The 20737-nt window shown below is 39.0% G+C and overlaps 1 protein-coding gene across 14 annotated transcripts in view; it reads right to left on the reverse strand.

Moving 5' to 3' along the window:
- The window catches only part of LOC145393515 (uncharacterized), a 1158665-nt gene that overhangs the window by 94897 nt on the left and 1043031 nt on the right, over positions 1–20737 (reverse strand). For 13 of the 14 annotated variants that reach the window (XM_080267654.1, XM_080267659.1, XM_080267660.1 and 10 more), the window contains one exon: positions 8972–9010. The exons of the other annotated variant lie outside the window; for it this stretch is intronic. In XM_080267654.1, coding sequence (XP_080123780.1) covers positions 8972–9010 — 39 coding nt within the window. The remainder of the gene's footprint in view (positions 1–8971; positions 9011–20737) is intronic. 14 annotated transcript variants of the gene reach the window in all.

Raw genomic sequence — 20737 nt, forward strand, 5'->3', positions numbered from 1 at the left:
ACTGTATAATAACAATCAAATGTTTTATAGGAGTGGTAAACTGAATTCCACTGGACAGAGTTCAGAAAAATAATCCAAAAGACTGATGTCTACACACAACTGTTCATGTGCTTCATTCTAAGTGCAATTCATCTCTGACACTGTAGGCACTGCTTTCACTGTTATGCTTATTTTCTGGTCTTGTAATGGTGTGATAACACGAGAGGGACCTGAACAAGAACAGTTCTCCGTTAAGACTTCCTCCCAAAATCACCTATAGATACTATCATTCTGCTTACACCAAATGTTTGCGTTCTCTGTTTTGGATTACCTCCTGTTAAATAAAAGGAGAACATGCCACCTCCCATCTCCCTAGTAGTTGGATGCAAGATGCATGCCCTCACTATAACAAGGTACATAGTAAGTCTGCTTGATGTGTTTTGGTAGAGTGTAAAACGAAATAATCAGGTGAATGTTGCTTGAACGAATATGGTTCGCAATTCACCTCTCATACAAACCTCTGACACAGCAATTTTCATGAATGGATGTTAAGGCTTCAAATTTTTTTTATTTTTTTTTTATTTTTACTATTATCCCACTGGCAGCATATATGAAGCTTGAGGAAGTCAGGCTGGCTGACCATGAGTATGACACTGTAGCAGAGACCTCATAATGTTTCAAATATTACATTTAAACTTCAGACAAAACTGTGACACAACTACTGCCTTCACTGTATATGATAGAGTTTGAGATATACAAAGAATTTCAGTTATTTAGTATGCTTGGAAATCTGACTTTGTCATATACACAGTACATATACCAGAATTCCAAAATGGAAGGTATTCTATTGCATTACTGTTGCCCTACTCTTTCAGTAATCACCCACTGCCAAGATGAACCCATAAACTGCAGCATTTTTACTGCGCAACTTCTACTGCACTAAAACACAAAAGCTCAAAGGTTATCAAAAACTGAGTTTTGTCTCAAAAAGTTAAGGATGACAAGATGATGCTTGTGTATTTCATATTTTAGGGCATCAACTCTCATAGTTTATGGTATTTATCAGTGATTTTTGCAAGATACAAAATTGGACAACAGGTGTAAGACCAATGCCTTTTTTTTTTTTTTTTTTTCCTGAGGATCACTTTTAGTACCAGTACTATGAGATTAAAGAGGGCATTCTAAAATACTACCACACTAATTCTCACCTCAATATATACCATAGTACTGTATAAGCATGATGAATGAAATAAACTTCAGTCTATATGTAATAAAGTTGGAAGCCTTAGCTCATATGATGAGGGCTGCAGTCCTCTGCTATTTATTTTATGATGTGAGTCACAATTAGAAAATCACTCCAGTTGAATCTTTATACAAACAAATTGAGTATTGTATCAAGAAGTACCTATATAATGTACAGCTCTTCCTAGGACGCTTATGAATATTAATCAGAGTTCTTTTTCCTGATGAGTTATTGAAGAATATCCATCCAAAGAGATCTACTTAATGTTCTTCAGTCTAATATCATACAGCATTCAACACTGCAAAATATCAAAGAAGTCATACTGTGCTTCTACAAATATTCAAAATGATTAAAGGCTATTTAGACATATCTAGCTGGAATACTGTACTGTTAAGCATTATTTGATGTTTCCTCTAGCAACTGTGTGGGTGACTGAGGCAGAGGTTGATGTGTTGTGGGTTGCTACCTCACCAATGTTAATAGTTGCCAAATACTGTCACAAATATACATCATCGTCAGCAGCAGCATAATCATCCTGACCCTTATTCTCACCTAAAGCCGGAGCTGTGATCTGGATCTTCCCACCCCAAAAAAACATGGGAAATTGGATTCTTATGATGCTGATAATAAAACAAACTTGAGACAGTAAGAGCAGCTTGTCAAAATATTAATGATAGTAAGAGCAGCTTGTCAAAATGTCAATAAATTGTTATATACCAATTGGATTGAACCAGTGAAGGTTTATATCCAAGGGGCAGTTGGGGTTATTGCTCACTTAATGCGACTCAGGGATGAGCGAGGCTGGTCACTCTCATCTAAAATGTCAGGACCAACTTGCCTAGTCCCAGGCTCCTATGCTCCTCATGGGACAACGTAGGATTGGATGATGGATGGATAAAGTTTCTGAGATTATCTGGCAACTAACACCAAGCATGAGAGGCAGTGAGCACCAGGTATGCAGTTCAGTACACACCACATCCTCAAGCACCAACACTTTGCCTTAATCTCTCTGCTGCAATGTGTCCTAATGAGGCACTTCTGGTAACCTGCCAAATGCCTTCCTGAATCGCATCTCATTTTTCACATTTTCTGAGTTTCAGTATTGCACGAAGTGCAAGTTTATGTTTGATAAGTGGCCAGACACAAGATGACACAACCTTTGTTTCATGCTGTGGCTGGTGGTGGTTATTTTCTGTCCACCTGGGTGACAGCCATGCTCCAGTGGTAAAAATGGTTAAAAAACAAGATGTCTTCAACACATAACTATGTATGACTGAGGGCACCAAGAATCATCCACTTTGTTTCATTTGCAAGTAGAAAGACTGAATTACATGAATGTGGATTTTTACTGATGTACATTTAGTAATTCTGTGAATACTCTGGACATAAAACTGGTCAACTTTTCAAACTCTCTCACACTACTGATGTTCTGTCTGACAAACTTTGCTGTAACCTGAAGTCATGACTCCACTTCACAAGATCGTTCACTAACACTTACCCTCTACAGTCAAAGAATGTTTACTATATCTTAATCTAGCTACCACCAGACAATTTAATTCAGTTTAGAAGGCATGTGACTGAAAGGATTAAGTCTGTTTATTCATGCTAAACGTCATATGATGAAGCCTTATATATTTCTGATATTTTCATAGTGTAATCATATGATTTCCCTTTAAAATTTTTCAATGCTGAGTGCAATATAACTGAAACAAACTCTGATTATCTAAACAATTTCATAGGGGAACCAAGTTTCTCTGAATATTGCAAGTACTGTACAGTACTGTAAAATTAATGGAATGTTAGAATACTTCTAGTACTACATTTTATTTCAAGAAATACTATGCAGCAACATGCAGCAAGTATTACATTAAAATCTGATTTTCAGTAACTATCATATTCAGTTATTTTTACTGGCCAATATGTTCTGAATGATGACAATTTTCTATTTAATTTAGCAATGATATATATATATTTTTTTCAAGAAAAGAAAGAAAGAAAGAAAGAAAGAAAGAAAGAAAGAACAACGGCACAGAACCTGAAACACTTATTTCTTCCACATAAAACTGAGAGAAAAATTAAACCAATTCTAGATTCATAAATTTCAAGATAACCTGAAAACACGGCACTTAAAAGAATCAAGATTAAAGACTGAGGAAAAGAAAACTGAGGAAGACCATTCTATGGTTGATCAATTTCATATATATGACAGACAGGAAGTACTGGATGACTTTTGTATTATACAGATGGACAGAAGAAGGGGGGTAAGAGCATGTAATTTGATGCATACTGTGTACCCACCATAAAGGTGTAGGAATGTAGGGAGAGTTCAGAGCAACAGTGAGTATAACAGTAGCAATGGAAGAAAGCAAAATTACAGTGAGGAGAAAGTGACTGAAGGGAGTGGAGGGAGCAGAGTTGATACGATGAAAAGCATTTGATTTCACCCTCCTGACATCCACCCTTCTGAATCCTATCTTCCTCGTGAGGACAGGGTCCACCTGGCCAGGCTGAGATGTGGGCACCATCCAGCCCTATTAAGCTACCAGAAGAGGCTAGATGACTCCGTCGCTGATGCCTGTCCAGGATGCAACACAGCACCCCATACTATTAACCCCTACACCGCGGGCTTGTTTACCAATGACTTGCGTGTGCCGCGGGGTTATTTGGGCTCTGACAGACTCTCAAAAAATATTTGCCAAAAATCAGTTATTAGTCCTAGAATAATAAGATTACATATGCTTATGGCACATACCTTCAGCTTTCTCCTGGAATGATTGTTGAGCCTTCGTCGGTTACCGTAAGACTTGTGGAGACCTCTGAAGTAGGGTAACGAAGTCTCCACTTCACACTTCCCGACAACCCGTAATATGATTACCACAGCCAGATACAAACACTATAAACACTATTCTACAATTTTCAAGTAGTTTGGGACCCATACTCAAAAAAAAAAACACTGTGAAAGCAATGGAAATTACGAGCGCGTCTGATCGTCGCACTGGCACTAGTTCGCTCTTGGTAGTCTGTCATTTATTATTCATAAAACCCCTCACACTTTATATTTCTATTACTATATAACACTTATATATATCTACAGTCTTTATCCATAAGTTTCCTTCAGTAGTATTAGTTTATTGTCACTGTAGGGATTCAATTTCTTCCAGTAAAATACGTAGCATTCACTTTCTCGTCCTGTATACTGGCATTGAGAGTGAATGTCACTTTCATCTTCACTCTCATAACTCATAGCATTCAGACATGCTAGAGTGAAACTTTCACTTTCATTACTCCTAGGGTATATACTCGTATTCTTATAATACTACTCATTTACATTTCTATTTACGTTCTCTATTTTCTTTACGTTATTTACATTTCTATTTTATTTACACTGTGTTGTGCACTGTCACTTGAAATAACTTATAAAACTATTTTCCATTGTTCACGTATATTTACATTCATTACTTTCACTTGCTGTTTACACATTATTTACACATTATTTACAATTCCACTTGCACTGTTTTACTCAATAGAAAGATCGTAGTCACTCTTTTATCAATTGTCAGCCCTTTACCTCTTTCCACACGAGGTTTAGTAGGGGGTAAAGGTCACAGGGCCATTTGCATGGGGGTGAAAAAAGGCCTTGAAGTCAGCAAGAAGAAACATACGTACTCTCGCTTCAGAAGGTGAGAGTAAACTGATAACGGAGCGAGGGCCAGCTGGAGGCCTGCTAGGGGTTATTCAGAGTTACCAATATTACTTCTTGAAACGGCTAAGTCTAGCACTGATATGATTGGCAGGAAATCTAGACAATACATTATAAATTAGGTAGTTCCAGGTGAATGTAAATATCACTTAGGCTTCTCCCTTCCCTCCTTACATGTATATTTATTATGAAAATAGATTATACGGCATATTTCAAGGGGAAAAAAACAGCGAAAATTAGCGAACGAGTGCACGTGAGCTGTTGTCAGGTGATAATTAGCCAATTCCAGGTGTATGGCACTCTCACTTACCTTATTTCTTTCTTGTATATATTATTTGGTATAAGAATAGGACATAGGGCTTATTTCAATGGATGAAATCAGTGAAAAATTCCAGGGAAGATTTACTTAGCGTAGCACGGCCGGGCAGGCGAGAGGATAGGGTAATGGAGGGGGGGTAGGAAGGGGAGTCAAGAACGGGGAGAAATGGCTAAATTGTCAACAATGGATGGGAGTACAGATGAGATTAGGAGTGCTGACTAGTGTTGGACATTGGCAGTACTGATAGATGATACAAGCCCCCACTTGGAAGCCCCGGTGAATTCAATATAACACAGAATCACAAAAGCGACGCCCCGCGGTATGATCCCTTGCTCCCAAGCGTCACAAAAGTGACGCCCCGCGGTTAAGGGGTTAAGCACATTATGGAAGACTGCATTGCACACAATCACCTACGCCAACAATACAACATACACTCTTTGAGAGTGCTGTGGGAAAGCCCAGTCTCGGCCATGGCCTTCCTAGGGGATTCGGGGCTGTTCGGCCAGACTGCCTAGGGAACAACTACTACTACTACCCTGCTCAGAATTGCTGTATGTGGTGAACCTCTCTACACATGTGAGCTGTACTCCATACATAGGCAAATAAAGCTCTTGTACAATGTAAGCAACTAGGTGAGATTAAAGAATGCATGGAGTTTGTTCAGTACACCTAACCTCTATGAAACTGTTTTTGCTAGAAAAAATAACCTGATCTTTCAAAACCAGATCAAAAGAAAAAGAGATACTGAGAATATTAACAGACGATAGACTGAGTTGTATATCGCTGAAGGTAATGGGATAGCTCAGTGCAAGTTTGTGTCAAGATGAAAGATGGAGGAACAGAACTTTTGAGGCATTAAAAATAACAATGTTCCATTCGCCTAAAACAGACATGAAAGACAAATTGGAAGACAGGTGCGCCAAAGCTTACGCCTGTGACTGTAGTAATAATATCTGTTGTGATGGACTATGAAAACTGGGTGGAAAAGGGAAGGAATGATTTATCACGGTATTAATGGTCAGGACTTAATGTAGAGCTCAGGTCACAGATGAACAAAATGAAGAAGAGTTAGTGAAATGAAAGAACCCTGAGGAACATCACAATTGATGGTACTCAAGAAGAATAGTGGATGGTTTTTACTCAGTACAGAATTATCAAGAAGGAAATGAGAGATGACACCACAGAAGAGCAACAGAAACCATAGAAAGTGAGCTTGAAAATTTGAAGATTTGTGCCAGACACTATAAAAAGCCTTTAAGATGTCTAATGCAATTGCAAGTTTCACCAAAAACCTCAAAAGAGGGTGACTAAGAATCTGAGAGACTTATAAGTTCATCACTGGGGCATCCCTCATGGAACTTATACTTGAAAAAAAAAAAAAAAAAAAAAAAAAAAAAAAAAAAGGGGAGATGTCTCATAATCTCCCTGCTTAGAGTAAATTAAAAGACACTAGATATACAGAATATTACAGCAAATGGGTGATAGTTAGAGGGTTGGGAATGTTCACCCTTCTTTGGGACATGCTGAATGCTTGGAAACTTTCATCAAGAAGGAAAGATGCAAGCTGACATACAAAGGCGAAGGCAAAAGAGTTTGGCGAAGAAACACAGTTCTTGAGAACAACGTGATGGACCCCATCAGGACCATACATCTAACAAATATTGAGACTGAGGTCAGAGGGGGAAGGAGATAGAGAAATAGTGCCAGAATCACCAAAAGCAGAATTAGTGGAGAGTTTGAAAATGTGGTTTGCTGTAACAGTGGATGAAAATTATGAATAATTAATATCTGAATTAGAGAATGAGAGATTACTAAAATAGTACTGTGCATGCAAAAATTAAACTTCAGAAAATTGCAAAATCCATCCGTCACATAATGAAAGTTTTTGTAAGTGAAAGAAGTTTACCAACAGAGTGGCTAAATAAACAACATACTGCAATGTTCTGTATTACAGATTACTGGATCAGAGGTGTTTCACTGTATAGTGTACAGCATTCACTACAATTTTTTTTTTCAAACTTCTTTTAAATCTGTACTCACAACAAAATGCTCATATGTATCAGGTAGTTATCACGCATCTATGACTGGTAAAGTAATTATTCCTAGGAACAATTTTCTCAAGATTCTACAATGTTCATAAGTAATGAATGCAAGGTACAAAAGCACTGTAATAACACAACAATTCATCTTAACACCAACACACTAAGCAGTGAGATACAACTTTTTACTTGAAAATAAATTCATAAACTATGTTAGAAACAGGTTCCTTATGATGGCACTCGTGATATACGGTTTGAATGTCATAACATTAACAGTGACAACGTCTCAGTATTTAGTCACTGATTTCCACATTATATGCATGGTAACATGCATGTCCATACTAACATACACACAGCACACACATACAGACTCCCATATATGTATAAAGCACTGTGTGAAATACTTCAGCACTGATTTATCAGCAAATTCAAACTACAGCAAATACCCTTAAGCTGAGGAACTAACTTAAAGTGCAGATCATTAATCAAATTTTAATACAGAAGTGCAACCGTCATGCAAACTCACAGTAAACAAGCCTAGAGTCTACATGCCATATGTACCATGTACCTAATGGCAGTAGAATGATGGCAGGGAAAGACAAGTCTTAAAATCAGAACTTTCGTCTAATCTTTACCTAATTTTTGTATAGTAATGCAGTTATATCTTGTACATATATAGGTTCAGCACTGAAGTATACATCTCTAAACTATATAATACAATAAAAAAAAAAAAAAAAAAAAAAAAAAAAAGGAAAAAGCAAATACGTTCAATTTCAAACATAAGGCACAAGGCAAGAATATGAGCTCATAGTATAATACAAAGAAAACTAAGCAATAGAGAACCATGCAAACCTTACGAGACTAAAGTACTGCCATGCTAATGACTAAATATTTATGCACTGGATATGCACTGTCAAATCTTAAAAAAAATAAGAAAAGAAAAGAAAAAAAAGGTACCAAGTAAACACACTGCATGAGCAATTTTAAATTAATATAAATAAAGCAGACTTCTAAGAATGCAATATAACCAAACAAATTCTCTTATCTCATTTGCTAATAACCTAAGTTGAAAATCTGTATTCAGTTCTAAGCAATAATAACAGTACAATACTGCAGAAAAGTGACTTTCAATGTAACATCAGTTTTGACAATGCAATCATGCACTGGTGGCCCTCTGCAGACAAGTTTGTGAACTTATTTCTGAAAATCATCAGTTTTCAGCTCCAGCATACTATCACAATTAAATAATGAAGAATGCAAGAAAGACATGTTCAGATGGCAAAAACAGTACTGACATACTGCACAATGATATTCACTTTCTTGTTTCAAGAAGCATGACATTGTTGGCAGTGGTAGTAATAGTACAAAGCATTGCACAAACAATTGGTTTCAGACAGAAAATGACAATATGGTACTGCAGCATCTCTACATGTCACACAATTCCTACATTTCTTGCCTACTACAGCATCCCAATGAAGGCTTATGACTGATGACATAAAACAAAAACAAAACATCAGTACAGTGTACTGTTTTGGCTATCACAGTGACTCCACCAATGAACAAAAGATATCTACAGTATAATCGGTTATTGAGAAGCTAAAATAAAACCTGGGAATAAAGGTAAGGAATGCAACTTTATAGAGCACTATAGAGAGGGAAAGGGAGGCAGCAAGAAGGCGTGAGGCACACACCTGTACAGTCCGCCACACGTCACCAATATCGTGCCTCGCCTGGGGAGAGAGAGGAGGGAGCGGCCGGGTTATGCTACAACCTAAAGCAATTGTGGAGGCCAGGCAAGCTCCTCACAAACCTCACTTAAGTTACTGTTAACATCCCTCACCCTTGTAACTTACACATAATTACTGGTTACCATGGTGATACCAGTAAATCCAGAACTTTCTTACCTGTCTTATGAATATTTAGAACACATACAGCATACCTGTGTGTGTGTGTGTGTGTGTGTGTGTGTGTGTGTGTGTGTGTGTGTGTGTGTATATATATATATATATATATATATATATATATATATAAATCAGTACTATACTGACAGAAAAAAGAATTTGCAAAAGATATTATAAAACAAAATACATATAAAACTGCAGCTCAACATCAACATAAGCTATGAATAATTTCTTGCTAACTGAAAGCTACTGATATTCTTGTATTAAAGACATACTAAGCACAAGAACTTTTCTAGCACAGCCAGAACTGCAACTCAAGAACTAGTAACAGGTTGAAGGTGGCTGGTGAAAATCATAACAATAATACTGTAGAGTACAGTACAGTACAGCATACTGATGTACATGATATTGTACAACCTACTGTAGTAACAATCCGATGTATATACTGAGATCTTTGCAAATTCCATCCATGATAGGATCTTTGCAATCCATACACAGTAAATCAGCTCAGTTGAGTTAAATGTGCCTACCTGATCGGTATAAAAATGTACATGAAATAATTGGCAATGTTGATTTCAGATACTGGACAAGGAAAACTTTTGTTTTAACAAGCTTTAAAATCATAATTATGATTATGCATCAAGAGACCACCAGCACAGGATGAAATATTTTCTCTAGATAAAACTTCTCAAAACCCTGCACAGTACTGACAGATAACACAGATATGAAAAGATTACATACCAGCTATGCTGCAAACTAACCTATACAGTATACTCTAAGCAAGACTCCTCTTGGTGATGCATTCTTAAAACTGATATCATTAAACATATTTTGGAAGATAAGTGTAGGTTGTTCAAATTTTCTACTTCACTTTTGTAATCTACACTGTGTGTAGGTATACTTTGGTGACTGATAAGGCTTCACACTGCCTTTCCTGGTGAAGGGATTTACACTAAAGAAAATTACTGCATAAAATTTCCTAGAAATATGTCAAGGTACAATTAACACCATGCTCATGATTTGAATATGTACACAATTCAGGGTGAAATTTGTTGGTCATGGCTGGGGAAGTGTGTGATATCAACTGCTGTAGTACAACAACTACAAAAGGAGAAAAGGATGTGATAATCAACACTTACATACTGCACAATTATCATTACCAATGTTTTGTGAAATTACAATTTATTATTAACTATGGCTGTGTCCATTTACTAACAAAACTGATTGGTTTATATCCACAATTTTGTTACAACAAAAATTCTACCAAATACTCCTTACTAGTTCAATTATTTGGGTAGCCATTCCTTGACACTGACACAACCACTCATTAATACAGTATACTCACAGATAAATCTGATAAACTGATCAGTTTTCTTAAGAGGTATCAAGATGTACAGTATCTTGCTTTGATAAACCTTCTTGTGAAACAAAGAAGAGTGAACCGCAAAATCTTACATAAAGTGTATCATTTACTTCAAGAAATGTATATGTATCTATTAAGCTAGGCAAATTTTGTTCTCTTCATTAGCCAACAGAATTCTTCCTCACATGATTATCATCTGGCAATAACCAAATGAAATCCTTATGACAATCCTCATACAGTACTCAGAGTTTAAATTAATACTGACCTCATAATTAGCACCATCACTCTAAGACAAAGGTCTCTCCCACCATTCTCCACTCTGACCTACTGACTACTAACTTCTATTCCAGTCTGCCATATTTACCAGGGACAGGGAACAGTTTAAGGATTTGAATTTCACAATAATCAGACTTTACTGATCTACCAGAAGACCCACCGATATGTTGTAAAAATACCCCCGCTAATACCAATACACCAGTCCTGTATAAAACAGCCCTAGTATGTGTTCAATATGGATGGTGGGTGTTAGCATCGAAGTGGTGACATGTAGAGGTGTATGGGATGTAGGAGGACTACTGGGCCTTGTAAGCAGACTGTGAAGCCTATACCCAGAGTCGGACACATTAAAAAAAAAAAAAAAAAAAAAAAAAAAAAAAAATCTATACTCAGTTTTTTTATCAAGGCGAAGATGCACTTGACAGACTGGTGATTATTGTCTGAATGCAACATTACTTCATAATCTAGCTTTATTAACTGACAACAAATATCTGAGGAGGAAATTTGGGTCAGTAAATATTTTTTGGACATGTTGCATTTAGCCAGTCATCATCAACCCGTCAAGTGCATCTTCGCCTCAATAAAAAAAACGGAGTGTTCACTGCATACCCAATCCTTTCCTTTCACCTCTACACTGCTAGTCTGTTATTCTAGTTGTTAATTTGCTTTGTGTTCTATGAAAGATGGAATGCCCATGTTTATTTCTGCTTTTTAGGGAGGATAATATCTACTATCGTAAGATCCCTTATCATAGGTCTCTGCTTACCCCCTTCTGTGATAATAGTTTGCATTCTAAAGCATTATCTTGTCCCTGGTTTCAGATCCACTGATCCACAAGCTAGAGCAGGAAGTGCATACTGTTTTTGTTGCTACTCGATTCTTCCAGCTCTTGTTTTTTTTCATGGAAAAGTACACCATAAAAAATACACTAGTTACCCATCCCCACCCCAGAGGGGCTCGGGGACAGGTATTGTTTTCACTCGGTTTGCATGTCTGTTTGTCTATCCATTTGTCTGTTAACAACTTTACACAAAAACTACATATGCAATTCTAACTAAAATTACAGGCATGATGGGCTATGACCTTCTGATCACCTGCTTAAATTTCGAGCCAAATTGGGCCAAGGCCCAGGCTGTAGGGGGGGAAAAAAAGAAAGAAAGAAAAAAAAAATTGCTTTTTCGCCATAGGTAGGTAGGTGGGGGCGCCCATCATCCACCCACTTAATGTAGTGGTACTCTGTTGTAGGGTAGCTCTACATTGAGTGGCAAGCCAAATAATTTCCTGTAAATCAGGAAAGCATTTACAATGCTGGGTGGTAACCTGATAACCACCCGACATGTGCTCCCTATCTGACAGCAAGTGGGTTGGCAGAGGGTTAGTGCCCGTCCCCGGAAAACAACTAAAAATATGAACAAGAAGTCTCGGACAAGGACTGACCAAAAGATGACGACTAAGGACTGAACAAAGGACAAGATACGGAGGGCAACATGGAATGCAAGGGGTGCAAATGATGACGTGAAAGAGAGAGAGATTGTCTATGTGCTTGAGGGTGCGAAAGTGGATGTATGTGGATTAACTGAAATTAAATGGAGAGGAGAGTGTGAGAGAATGGGAGTATGGATGGGGTATATGTGCAGTAGGCGAGAATGAAAGGGCAAATGAAGGAGTGTGTATTGCTGTGAGTAACAGACAGAAAGAGAATATAAGAGAGTATGGATAAGCAGGCTCAAAGATTGTGTGGGTAAGATTGAAAGCAGGACTACAAATGTGGGCGATTGTGTGTGTATATGCACCAATGCAAGATTGTGCAAGCAGAGTGAGAGAAGAGTTCTGGACATATGTGGAAGTGTGTATGGAAAAGTCTGAAAGGAATGAGAGAGTGCTTTTGATTGGTGATATGAATGGTAAAGTAGGGAATGTGAAGGTGGATGGAGTAGTTGGTGAGTGGGATGTGCCTGCTGAGATAGATGAGAATGGCAGTGCTTTAGTGGCCATTTGTGCCGGGAGGGGGTTGGCGATAGCCAATACCCTCTTCAGGCACAAAATGATACAGTATACAGGTATACATGGTGAGTGATGAGAAGGGTGGGTGATGAACTGAATGAAAGGAGGGCAATGACTGATTATGTGTGTGTAGACGAAAGGATGCGAAGGTATGTAATGGATGCAAGAGCATATAGAGGTTGGGGAAGGTCATAATCAAGGTCCTGGTAAAAAGGTGAAATTGAAGAAGGAAGGACAAGAGGAAGGAGCAAATTCAAGGAGAGTGGAAATGTTACAAGAGGATGAGAAAAAGGCACAATGTAAGAGAGATGTGGAGGAACGATTGGGTAAATATGAATTGGAGCAGATTGGGGATGTGGAAGGTGTGTCCAAGATATTCAAAGAAGAAATATGTACAACATGTGAGGTGGTGTGTGAGGTGAAGAGAAGACAAAAGGGGGTGCAAGGAACAGCATGGTGGAATGAAGAGGTGAGAAAGGCTGTGAGAGAAAAGAAGAAAACATACAATGAACGGATGAGAAATAGGGGCGTGGAAGAAGTTAAGAGACGGATGAGAGAGTTTTATGTAGAAAGGAAGAGAGGTGAAAAGATTAGTAAGAGAGAGTAAGAAGCAAGTGGATGAGAAATTTGGAAGGAATTTGAGTGTACAGTGGAGGGACTATAAGAAAATGTTCTGGAAAGAGGTAAAAAGAGCTAGACATGGTGGTAATGAAGTTAGTTGGGGAGTGAAAGATAAAAATGGTAGATTACTGGTGGAGAAGGGAGAGAAAGTGAGCAGATGGAGAGAACACTTTAAGGAATTGTTGAACATAGAGAATGAAAGTAATGCGAGTATAAGTAGTTGGGGAATGGCTGGGAGAAGGAGGGAGGTGAGAAGACAGAAAGAAATCAGTAGGATGGAAGTTGTGGAAGCAATGAAGAAAGTCAAAATGGAAAAAGCCCCAGGAATTGATGGAGTGTGTGGTGAAATGCTGAAGCATGGGGAAGAGATAATATTAGAATGGATGTGGAAGATGTGCAGATTGGCCTGGGAGGAAGGTAGCATCCTGGAAGACTGGAAGTCAGGTATAATTATTCCCTTGTACAAAAGAAATGGAGAAAAAGAAGTGTGTGGTAATCATAGGGGCAACTGTTTTTTTAGTGTAATAGGAAAAGTATATGCCAGGATACTTACTGACGTAGGGAAATAACGGAGGAATTAGTTGGAGAATAACACGGAGGTTTTAGGAAGGAAGAGGTTGTGTAGATCAGATATTCATTCTTAGATCTTTAGTGGAAAAGTTTCTAGAGAAGGGAAAGAAACTGTATGCAGCCTTCTTGGATTTGGAGAAAGCATATGACAGGGTGAATAGACATAGACTGTGGAGATTATTTAAGAATATATGGAGCAGATGGGAATTAGTTGAATGCTGTAAAGAGTATGTATGAAGGTGCTATGGCTGCAGTGCGTGTCGATAGTGAACTGAGTGAATTTTTCTATCTGAAGGTTGGGTTGAAACAGGGATGTGTTATGTCTCCATGGTTGTTCAATATGTACATGGATGGGGTTATAAAAGAGATACAAGGTAGAGTAGTGGATGTTGGAGTGGCCCTAATGAGAGAGGGCAGTGTTTGGAAACTCCCTGTATTGTTGTTTGCAGATGATACAGAGTTTTTAAGTGAAGACGAATGGGAGCTGCAAGGCTCAGTGGATGAGTCTGGGAGAGTATGTAAGAAACGGAATCTAAAGGTGAATGTAGGGAAGAGTAAAGTTATGGTCTTCAAGAAAAATGAAGTCACTGAATTTACAGTGAGGCTGGATGATGATGAGATGGAGAATCTAAGTACGTTTAAGTACAGTACTTGGGTAGTGTGATGAGCAAGGCTGGAAGTTTGGAGGGTGAAGTACTTGAAAGGGTACATCAAGCAAGGTTGCTGGTTCCTTGAAAGCAGTGATAAGAAACAGGGAAGTGAGCATGGAAGTGAAAAAATTATTACATGACAGTACAGTATTGTGATACCAACTCTGACATATGGAAGTGAAGCTTGGATGCTGTTGGAGGGACAGGAGTCAAGAGTGAGAGCTGTGGAAATTAGTTATTTGACAGGAGCATGTTGAGTCACATGGAGACACAGACTGACAAATGAGGATGTGAAGGAGTGTTGTGGTGTGCATGTGGATGTGATAGGAAGCGTTAGGAGAAACAAACTGAGGTGGTTTAGCCATGTGGAGAGGATGGAGAGTGAGAGACTGATGAGGAGAGTGTATGTGAGTGAGGTGGAGGGGGAGAGGGGGAGGGGGAGACTAAGGATGAGATGGAGGGATGGAGTGGAGAGGTACATCAGAGATGGGGGGGGGGGGTGAGTTGGGAGCAGGGCAGTGAAAAAGCAGGGGACAGGGCGATGTGGAGGCGACTTGTTTGTAGCCAACTCGTATGGGATTAAGGTGTCTGGCAATAGATACTGTAGACAGATAGATAGATAGATAGATCCTTTCAAACTCGTCATATCGGCATGAAACCAAAATCTACAAGCGAATCTTTCAAATCTGCATCCTATAACATGCCTCATTACATCAGGGAGGTCACCCTCCAGATAGCGGTAGGGGGATCAATGTCAGGTGGGTCATGCCTAAAATTTCAAATGGGCATAAAATCGTCAATTTTCACTGGATTTCCTCCAACTCTGATGTGTGACATCTTTGACTAGATATCCTGCCAGGGACCAGATGACTGCCAAGGACAGGTTTTCTGTGCCTTCTTGTTTAAGTGTATTTTGCAATAACAAGCTATGCTGGTAAAACATCTCATAATACACTTTATACAAGTAGACTCCTATGTTGGGTGATGTTTTGGGACAATAATTTTTTTTTTTTTTTTTTTTTTTTTTTTTTTTTTTAAGGCCATTACATAGTTAAATTATGGTTGTAAGAGACCTTTCTGAGGAACCATTTTTCATTACCTCATGGACACTGATTTCTCACAGGTGTCTATGTATCATAACCCCTGCAAAAGACACAGGGTTACCACACAATGACCCTTCTGTTTGTGCAGGTAAGGTGTTAACCTATGCTTTCATACATACAAAGGTTGTGTACTGGATATGGGTCCCTTTAACCCATTATAATAAATCTAATGTACCAGCCAAACTTCTGGACTGACCACAACTTGCCTTATAAAAACTCTCCATAACTTCAAACAGATTAGAGATATGCTTCCTAAGAACACAACCCACTATACGGAGGTTGTTGTTATTGTTGCTCAGCCTCTGGGTGTCTGATTAAGCAAACTCATCAGTTGTGGGTAAGCAACTGTGTTTATGGGGTTGTCCCATAGGTTCCCCACACCACACTGTTGTGTCTGCATCTAAATATGCCATATGCTGTGCAGTGTTCTATTATGTGTGCAATGGTATATGGCTCTATTATACAAGCTGGGCATAATTACCCAGGCTTAGGTAAGTGAACTTAATCATCTCTATTTAAGGACAATTCTGATGGATGGATGTCATGAGGGAGGCTTGTAGTGCAGTGTTCTGATCAAGGTGTTGTACCGCCCTGAACGTGAAGTTAGGATGTAGGTGTTTCTTCACTGCTAGTGCTGGAATGTCTGGAGGAGGGATATTGTAGTGGCTCTGAAAACATTTGTGTGGTGACAGCTTCATGTGATTAGGTGTGCTGTGTGTCTCTGTTATGTAATGACAAGGATATTGTGTAATGGCACAGACTGCTGCATAGAATTGTGTGCCTTTCATAGCGAGGTGGTGGAATGGCTTTGGTGCTGCCAGTGGTGATAAATAGGAAGTTGTTCTACACAGTTTACAAGATGAAGTACAGTGCACCCACACACAATGCGAGTTTATGGGCGGCAGAAACCCCTGCATTCTACAATTTCGCATTGTGTGAACCAAAGAACTTATGGAATAAATGGTATATGGTGGACAGCCCACCCAGGGCTTAGTCTTCAAGTCCCCTTCCTGCCTACTCTACCCTCCTAATACTTTGTCAAATAGTACTTCTAGTTGGACCAACAAATAAAATGACAAACAGAACACCATGTAACTTTATTTAAGTGACTTCTGGGCTTGTTAAGAAGGGAGGGGGTGGGTATCTGAGGCTCGGGGCATTTACTCTTGCCCCGCAGGGCAGGGCACCCTGTTGTTACTCTCACTGTCACTCCTGTGGTCTCCTGGAGGTGCCACAAAAGCCTTCAAAGTCAACAGCTAAGACCATGATAAACAGGTGGATATTGCTACGATGCTAAAACAGACCACAGGATGCGAGGTACAACATGTTTTCTCGTGGCAATATGGAGAAGTCTCTGTTTGCCCAGGAAAGTTGGTAGATGGCGTGCAGATAGTTGGCCAGCCATCCGCAATTTTGCATCTGGCTCATTGCCAGCCACCTGCCATCGTGTGATTGACTCACATTGTCCAGCCCGACACCCGTAGTAATGGTGGAAAGTCCATTTTAGCCTTGGAATCATACAGCTGATTCACATGTTGGGAAGTTCGATTCAGAGATTTCGCATTTGATAGAAATAAGCATTTTCTGGGCTGACCTCGCATTGTAGATGATTCGCACTGTGTGAATTCGCATTGTGTGGGGGTGCATTGTTGTAAGTTTTAGATTGGATATGAGCCCATGTCAGAGATGCACAGGACATCACTGATCAAAAAAATATTGTTTTCAGTTCACCACTGGATGTCTATGGCATACTGTTGTGTGATGTCAGGACAGTACCTGTGTTCTTGCTCACTACTTGTAACGAATGGGGTGATGGATCTGGGTGGATAGATCATCAACCTGTTGTCCCTGATCAAGGTCTGTAGTGTGTTGAGTTGGTCCTGCTGCAGTGTGCAAGGTGTCTGTGCTGTGGTGTGTGGTTGTTATGGTGCTGTCATCTGCAAATGAGGCGTTGTTTGTGGGTGGTTAGCCTGTGGGAATATCATGTGTGTATAGACTGAAGTATATGGGTAGGAGAACAGTGAACAGAAATTTTCTGTTCATGATGACTTATCCTAGGGAATTAACATGAGCTTCTCTATATGATAAATAGCTGACAAATCAGCATTGATGTTGTTCTCCATGTTTGTATTGTAAATCTTGTTGATTAGTTTGCAATGGGGAAGGAACCAAAGGCTTTATTAATGTCTAGTGGTAGGTGGTGGTGACCATCATCCCCTCTATTAATGTGGTGCTGCCTACTTCTCCTTCACCTTTATCATTCTATTTCTGTGTCTGCCCTACTCTCTTCCTATTTCTTTAATTCCTTCCTGTCACTTTTTAATACTCTTCTTTCCAGTCAAGATGGCTCTTCACTGAATGACAAACCTAATGTTTCCTGTAACACTGGAAACCACGTACAATGCTGAGTGGTAACCATACAGCTAAATAATGGGGTGATGTGGAGCCAACTATGGTGCCCTGTTAACTGGGTGGAGACTCGATGCAGCATCCATGCAGGAGCCAAACCTCCACATTTTTTCTCGTCTCACCACAGCAAGGCACTGTCAACCACATGGGATCATCGGTTCACTGCATGGGATGGTCTTACAGGGGTGGGTGCTTGCCAGTGGTAGATGGGTATGCTCAGCCAGCCAGACTGGGGCTGATCAGCAACAACAAATAATGCCTACGGTTGTAACAAGGGTGCACTATGCGGATGTTGCAGAGTTGATGCTGTCAGATACTTGCTGTGTGAGGTAAGGTACAATGGTAGCTGTAGAGTGTACTGCTTTAAATCCGTGTTGTGAAGGAGCAACGATATGAAATGTGACTTTGATGAGACTAAGGCAATTCAGTTTTCTTGGATGGCATGCTATGATGTTGTGGGTCTGTATGACGAAGGATGTGTGATGGGTCCTTGTTTCATTAAAGTACAGTAATAACTGTTTCATGTTTCAAAATGTTTGGGGTTGATACAGTGTGTGCATGAGTAGTTATTGATGTTTGTGAGGGCCCTCACTCTACAGAGGCAAAGCAGACTTTAGGCAGTGATCTTAAAGAGAATTAAAGCAATAAATACAAGCGAAATTAATAAGAATCCGTGCACTCAGAATACTTTTTCCAAGAATACAGTGTTCCTGTTATAGCTTATAACTGTGGTGCATTGAGAAACATTGTGTAATGAGTCCATGCTTCCTCAGGGGTCATTGTACAGTAGCTATATATTTCTGAGATAAAAGAAACTTGTTCTTCAAGATGATATCTGTCTACCAAAAATATTCTATCCTTTTCCAATTTAGATGACTGGATTTTGTTGTCATTAGCTGAATTTGGCATACAAAAAAAGGCATTTATTAAATATACTTTTAATTTGTCCTTGTTTAAGATGTCTACTGAATGTTACTTTCTTCAAATTCATCTTTATGCCAACTTTCAGACTTTATTTATTTCAACAATCATTTGCTGTAACTCCTTCCTTGATGCACTAAAAAAAAAAAAAAAAAAAAAAAAAAAAAAAAAAACCTCACCCAAACTTATGGTCAATCAATGGTTCACCATTCATGTTATTGTGTACTAGATAGTATAATTATACAGAGGTGTGGAGATGATGCCTGCATGTGGTGGCACTAGTATAACTCAGTGGCCCTGCTGACAGTTATATAAACACTAATCCACTCTTTCCCCATCCCTCAGTATGAGGATGGTGGACTGCAGGAAAAGTATCGGCATGCAGTCCAATGAGTTCATGTCCAGACGGCCCCAGCACCTGAGCAACATGATCATATACAGAGGAATATGGAAAGGGTACACATGAAACATTTCAAGGCAGGATCAGGAATGGATGAAGAAGAAAATGACTGGATATGATCAATGAAGGTGTGACAAAGTTAAAGCGTGGAAGCTTGGGGAAAAATATGACAACATGTATGGTGGGATGGTCTATGTATAGTTATTCATATGACAAAGATTCCATTTTTTTTTTTTTACTTGGCAGTGGATGGAATGGTTCTATCCCACATGCATCAGTGAAGCTTCTTTAGAAAATGAAACACACAAGAAAACTTATGTGGATGGCTTTTGCATGTGAGATGGAGCTAAAATTTCAAAAGTCAGAGGTGAACCAAACAATGCACTGCACTTTTCACTGGATGCTTGTGACAATTCTTCTACCTATGTTTTTTTTTCCCCTACCCTATGATGATGATGATGATGATTTGAGAGATGTACGAAACAGTGCATGGCACTTTTCACTGGGTGCTATTGATATTTCTTCTACTTATATAAAAATGACAACAGATATGGATGGATAGTCTATGCACTGGTATGCATATGACAATGGTTCCACTTTTTTTTTTTTTTTACTTGGCAGTGGATGGAATAGTTCTATTCCACATGCATCGGTGAAGTTTATTAAGAAATACACAAGAAAACTTGTGTGGATGGCTTTTGCATGCAAGATGGACCTGAAATTTCAAAGGTCTGAGAAGTGAACCAAACAGTGCTTGGCACTTTTCACTGGATGCTTGTGACAATTCTTCTACTTATATTTTTTCCAAAACCCAATGATGACGATGATGATGACTATGACGATGACGACGATGATGATGATGATGATGATGATATGAGAGGTGAACCAAACAGTGCATGGCACTTTTCACTGGATGCTATTGATAATCCTTCTACATATATTTTTTCTCTACCTTATGATGATGATGATGATGATGATGATGGTACCCTGGTGTATTTCAATGCTGTATTTGACATTCTGGGAAGACATGACATATAATGTCAGTGCTTTAAAAGTATGCTCATGCTACAGGGAATGAAAGGCATGCATCTACTGTAACACTATTTGATACTGTCATACAAAGCATCTTGGAGACTGCAAGGTAGCAAACCTGTTTGGAATCAGTAAAATGTCACTACAACACTGCCTAACAAAGATTTTAGAAAATATTTGTATAATACACAGCAAAGGATATAAGAT

Source organism: Coenobita brevimanus, chromosome 24 (genome assembly GCF_032717465.1).
Source record: "Coenobita brevimanus isolate Jiangsu-jjx chromosome 24, ASM3271746v2, whole genome shotgun sequence".
Lineage (NCBI taxonomy): Eukaryota > Metazoa > Arthropoda > Malacostraca > Decapoda > Coenobitidae > Coenobita > Coenobita brevimanus.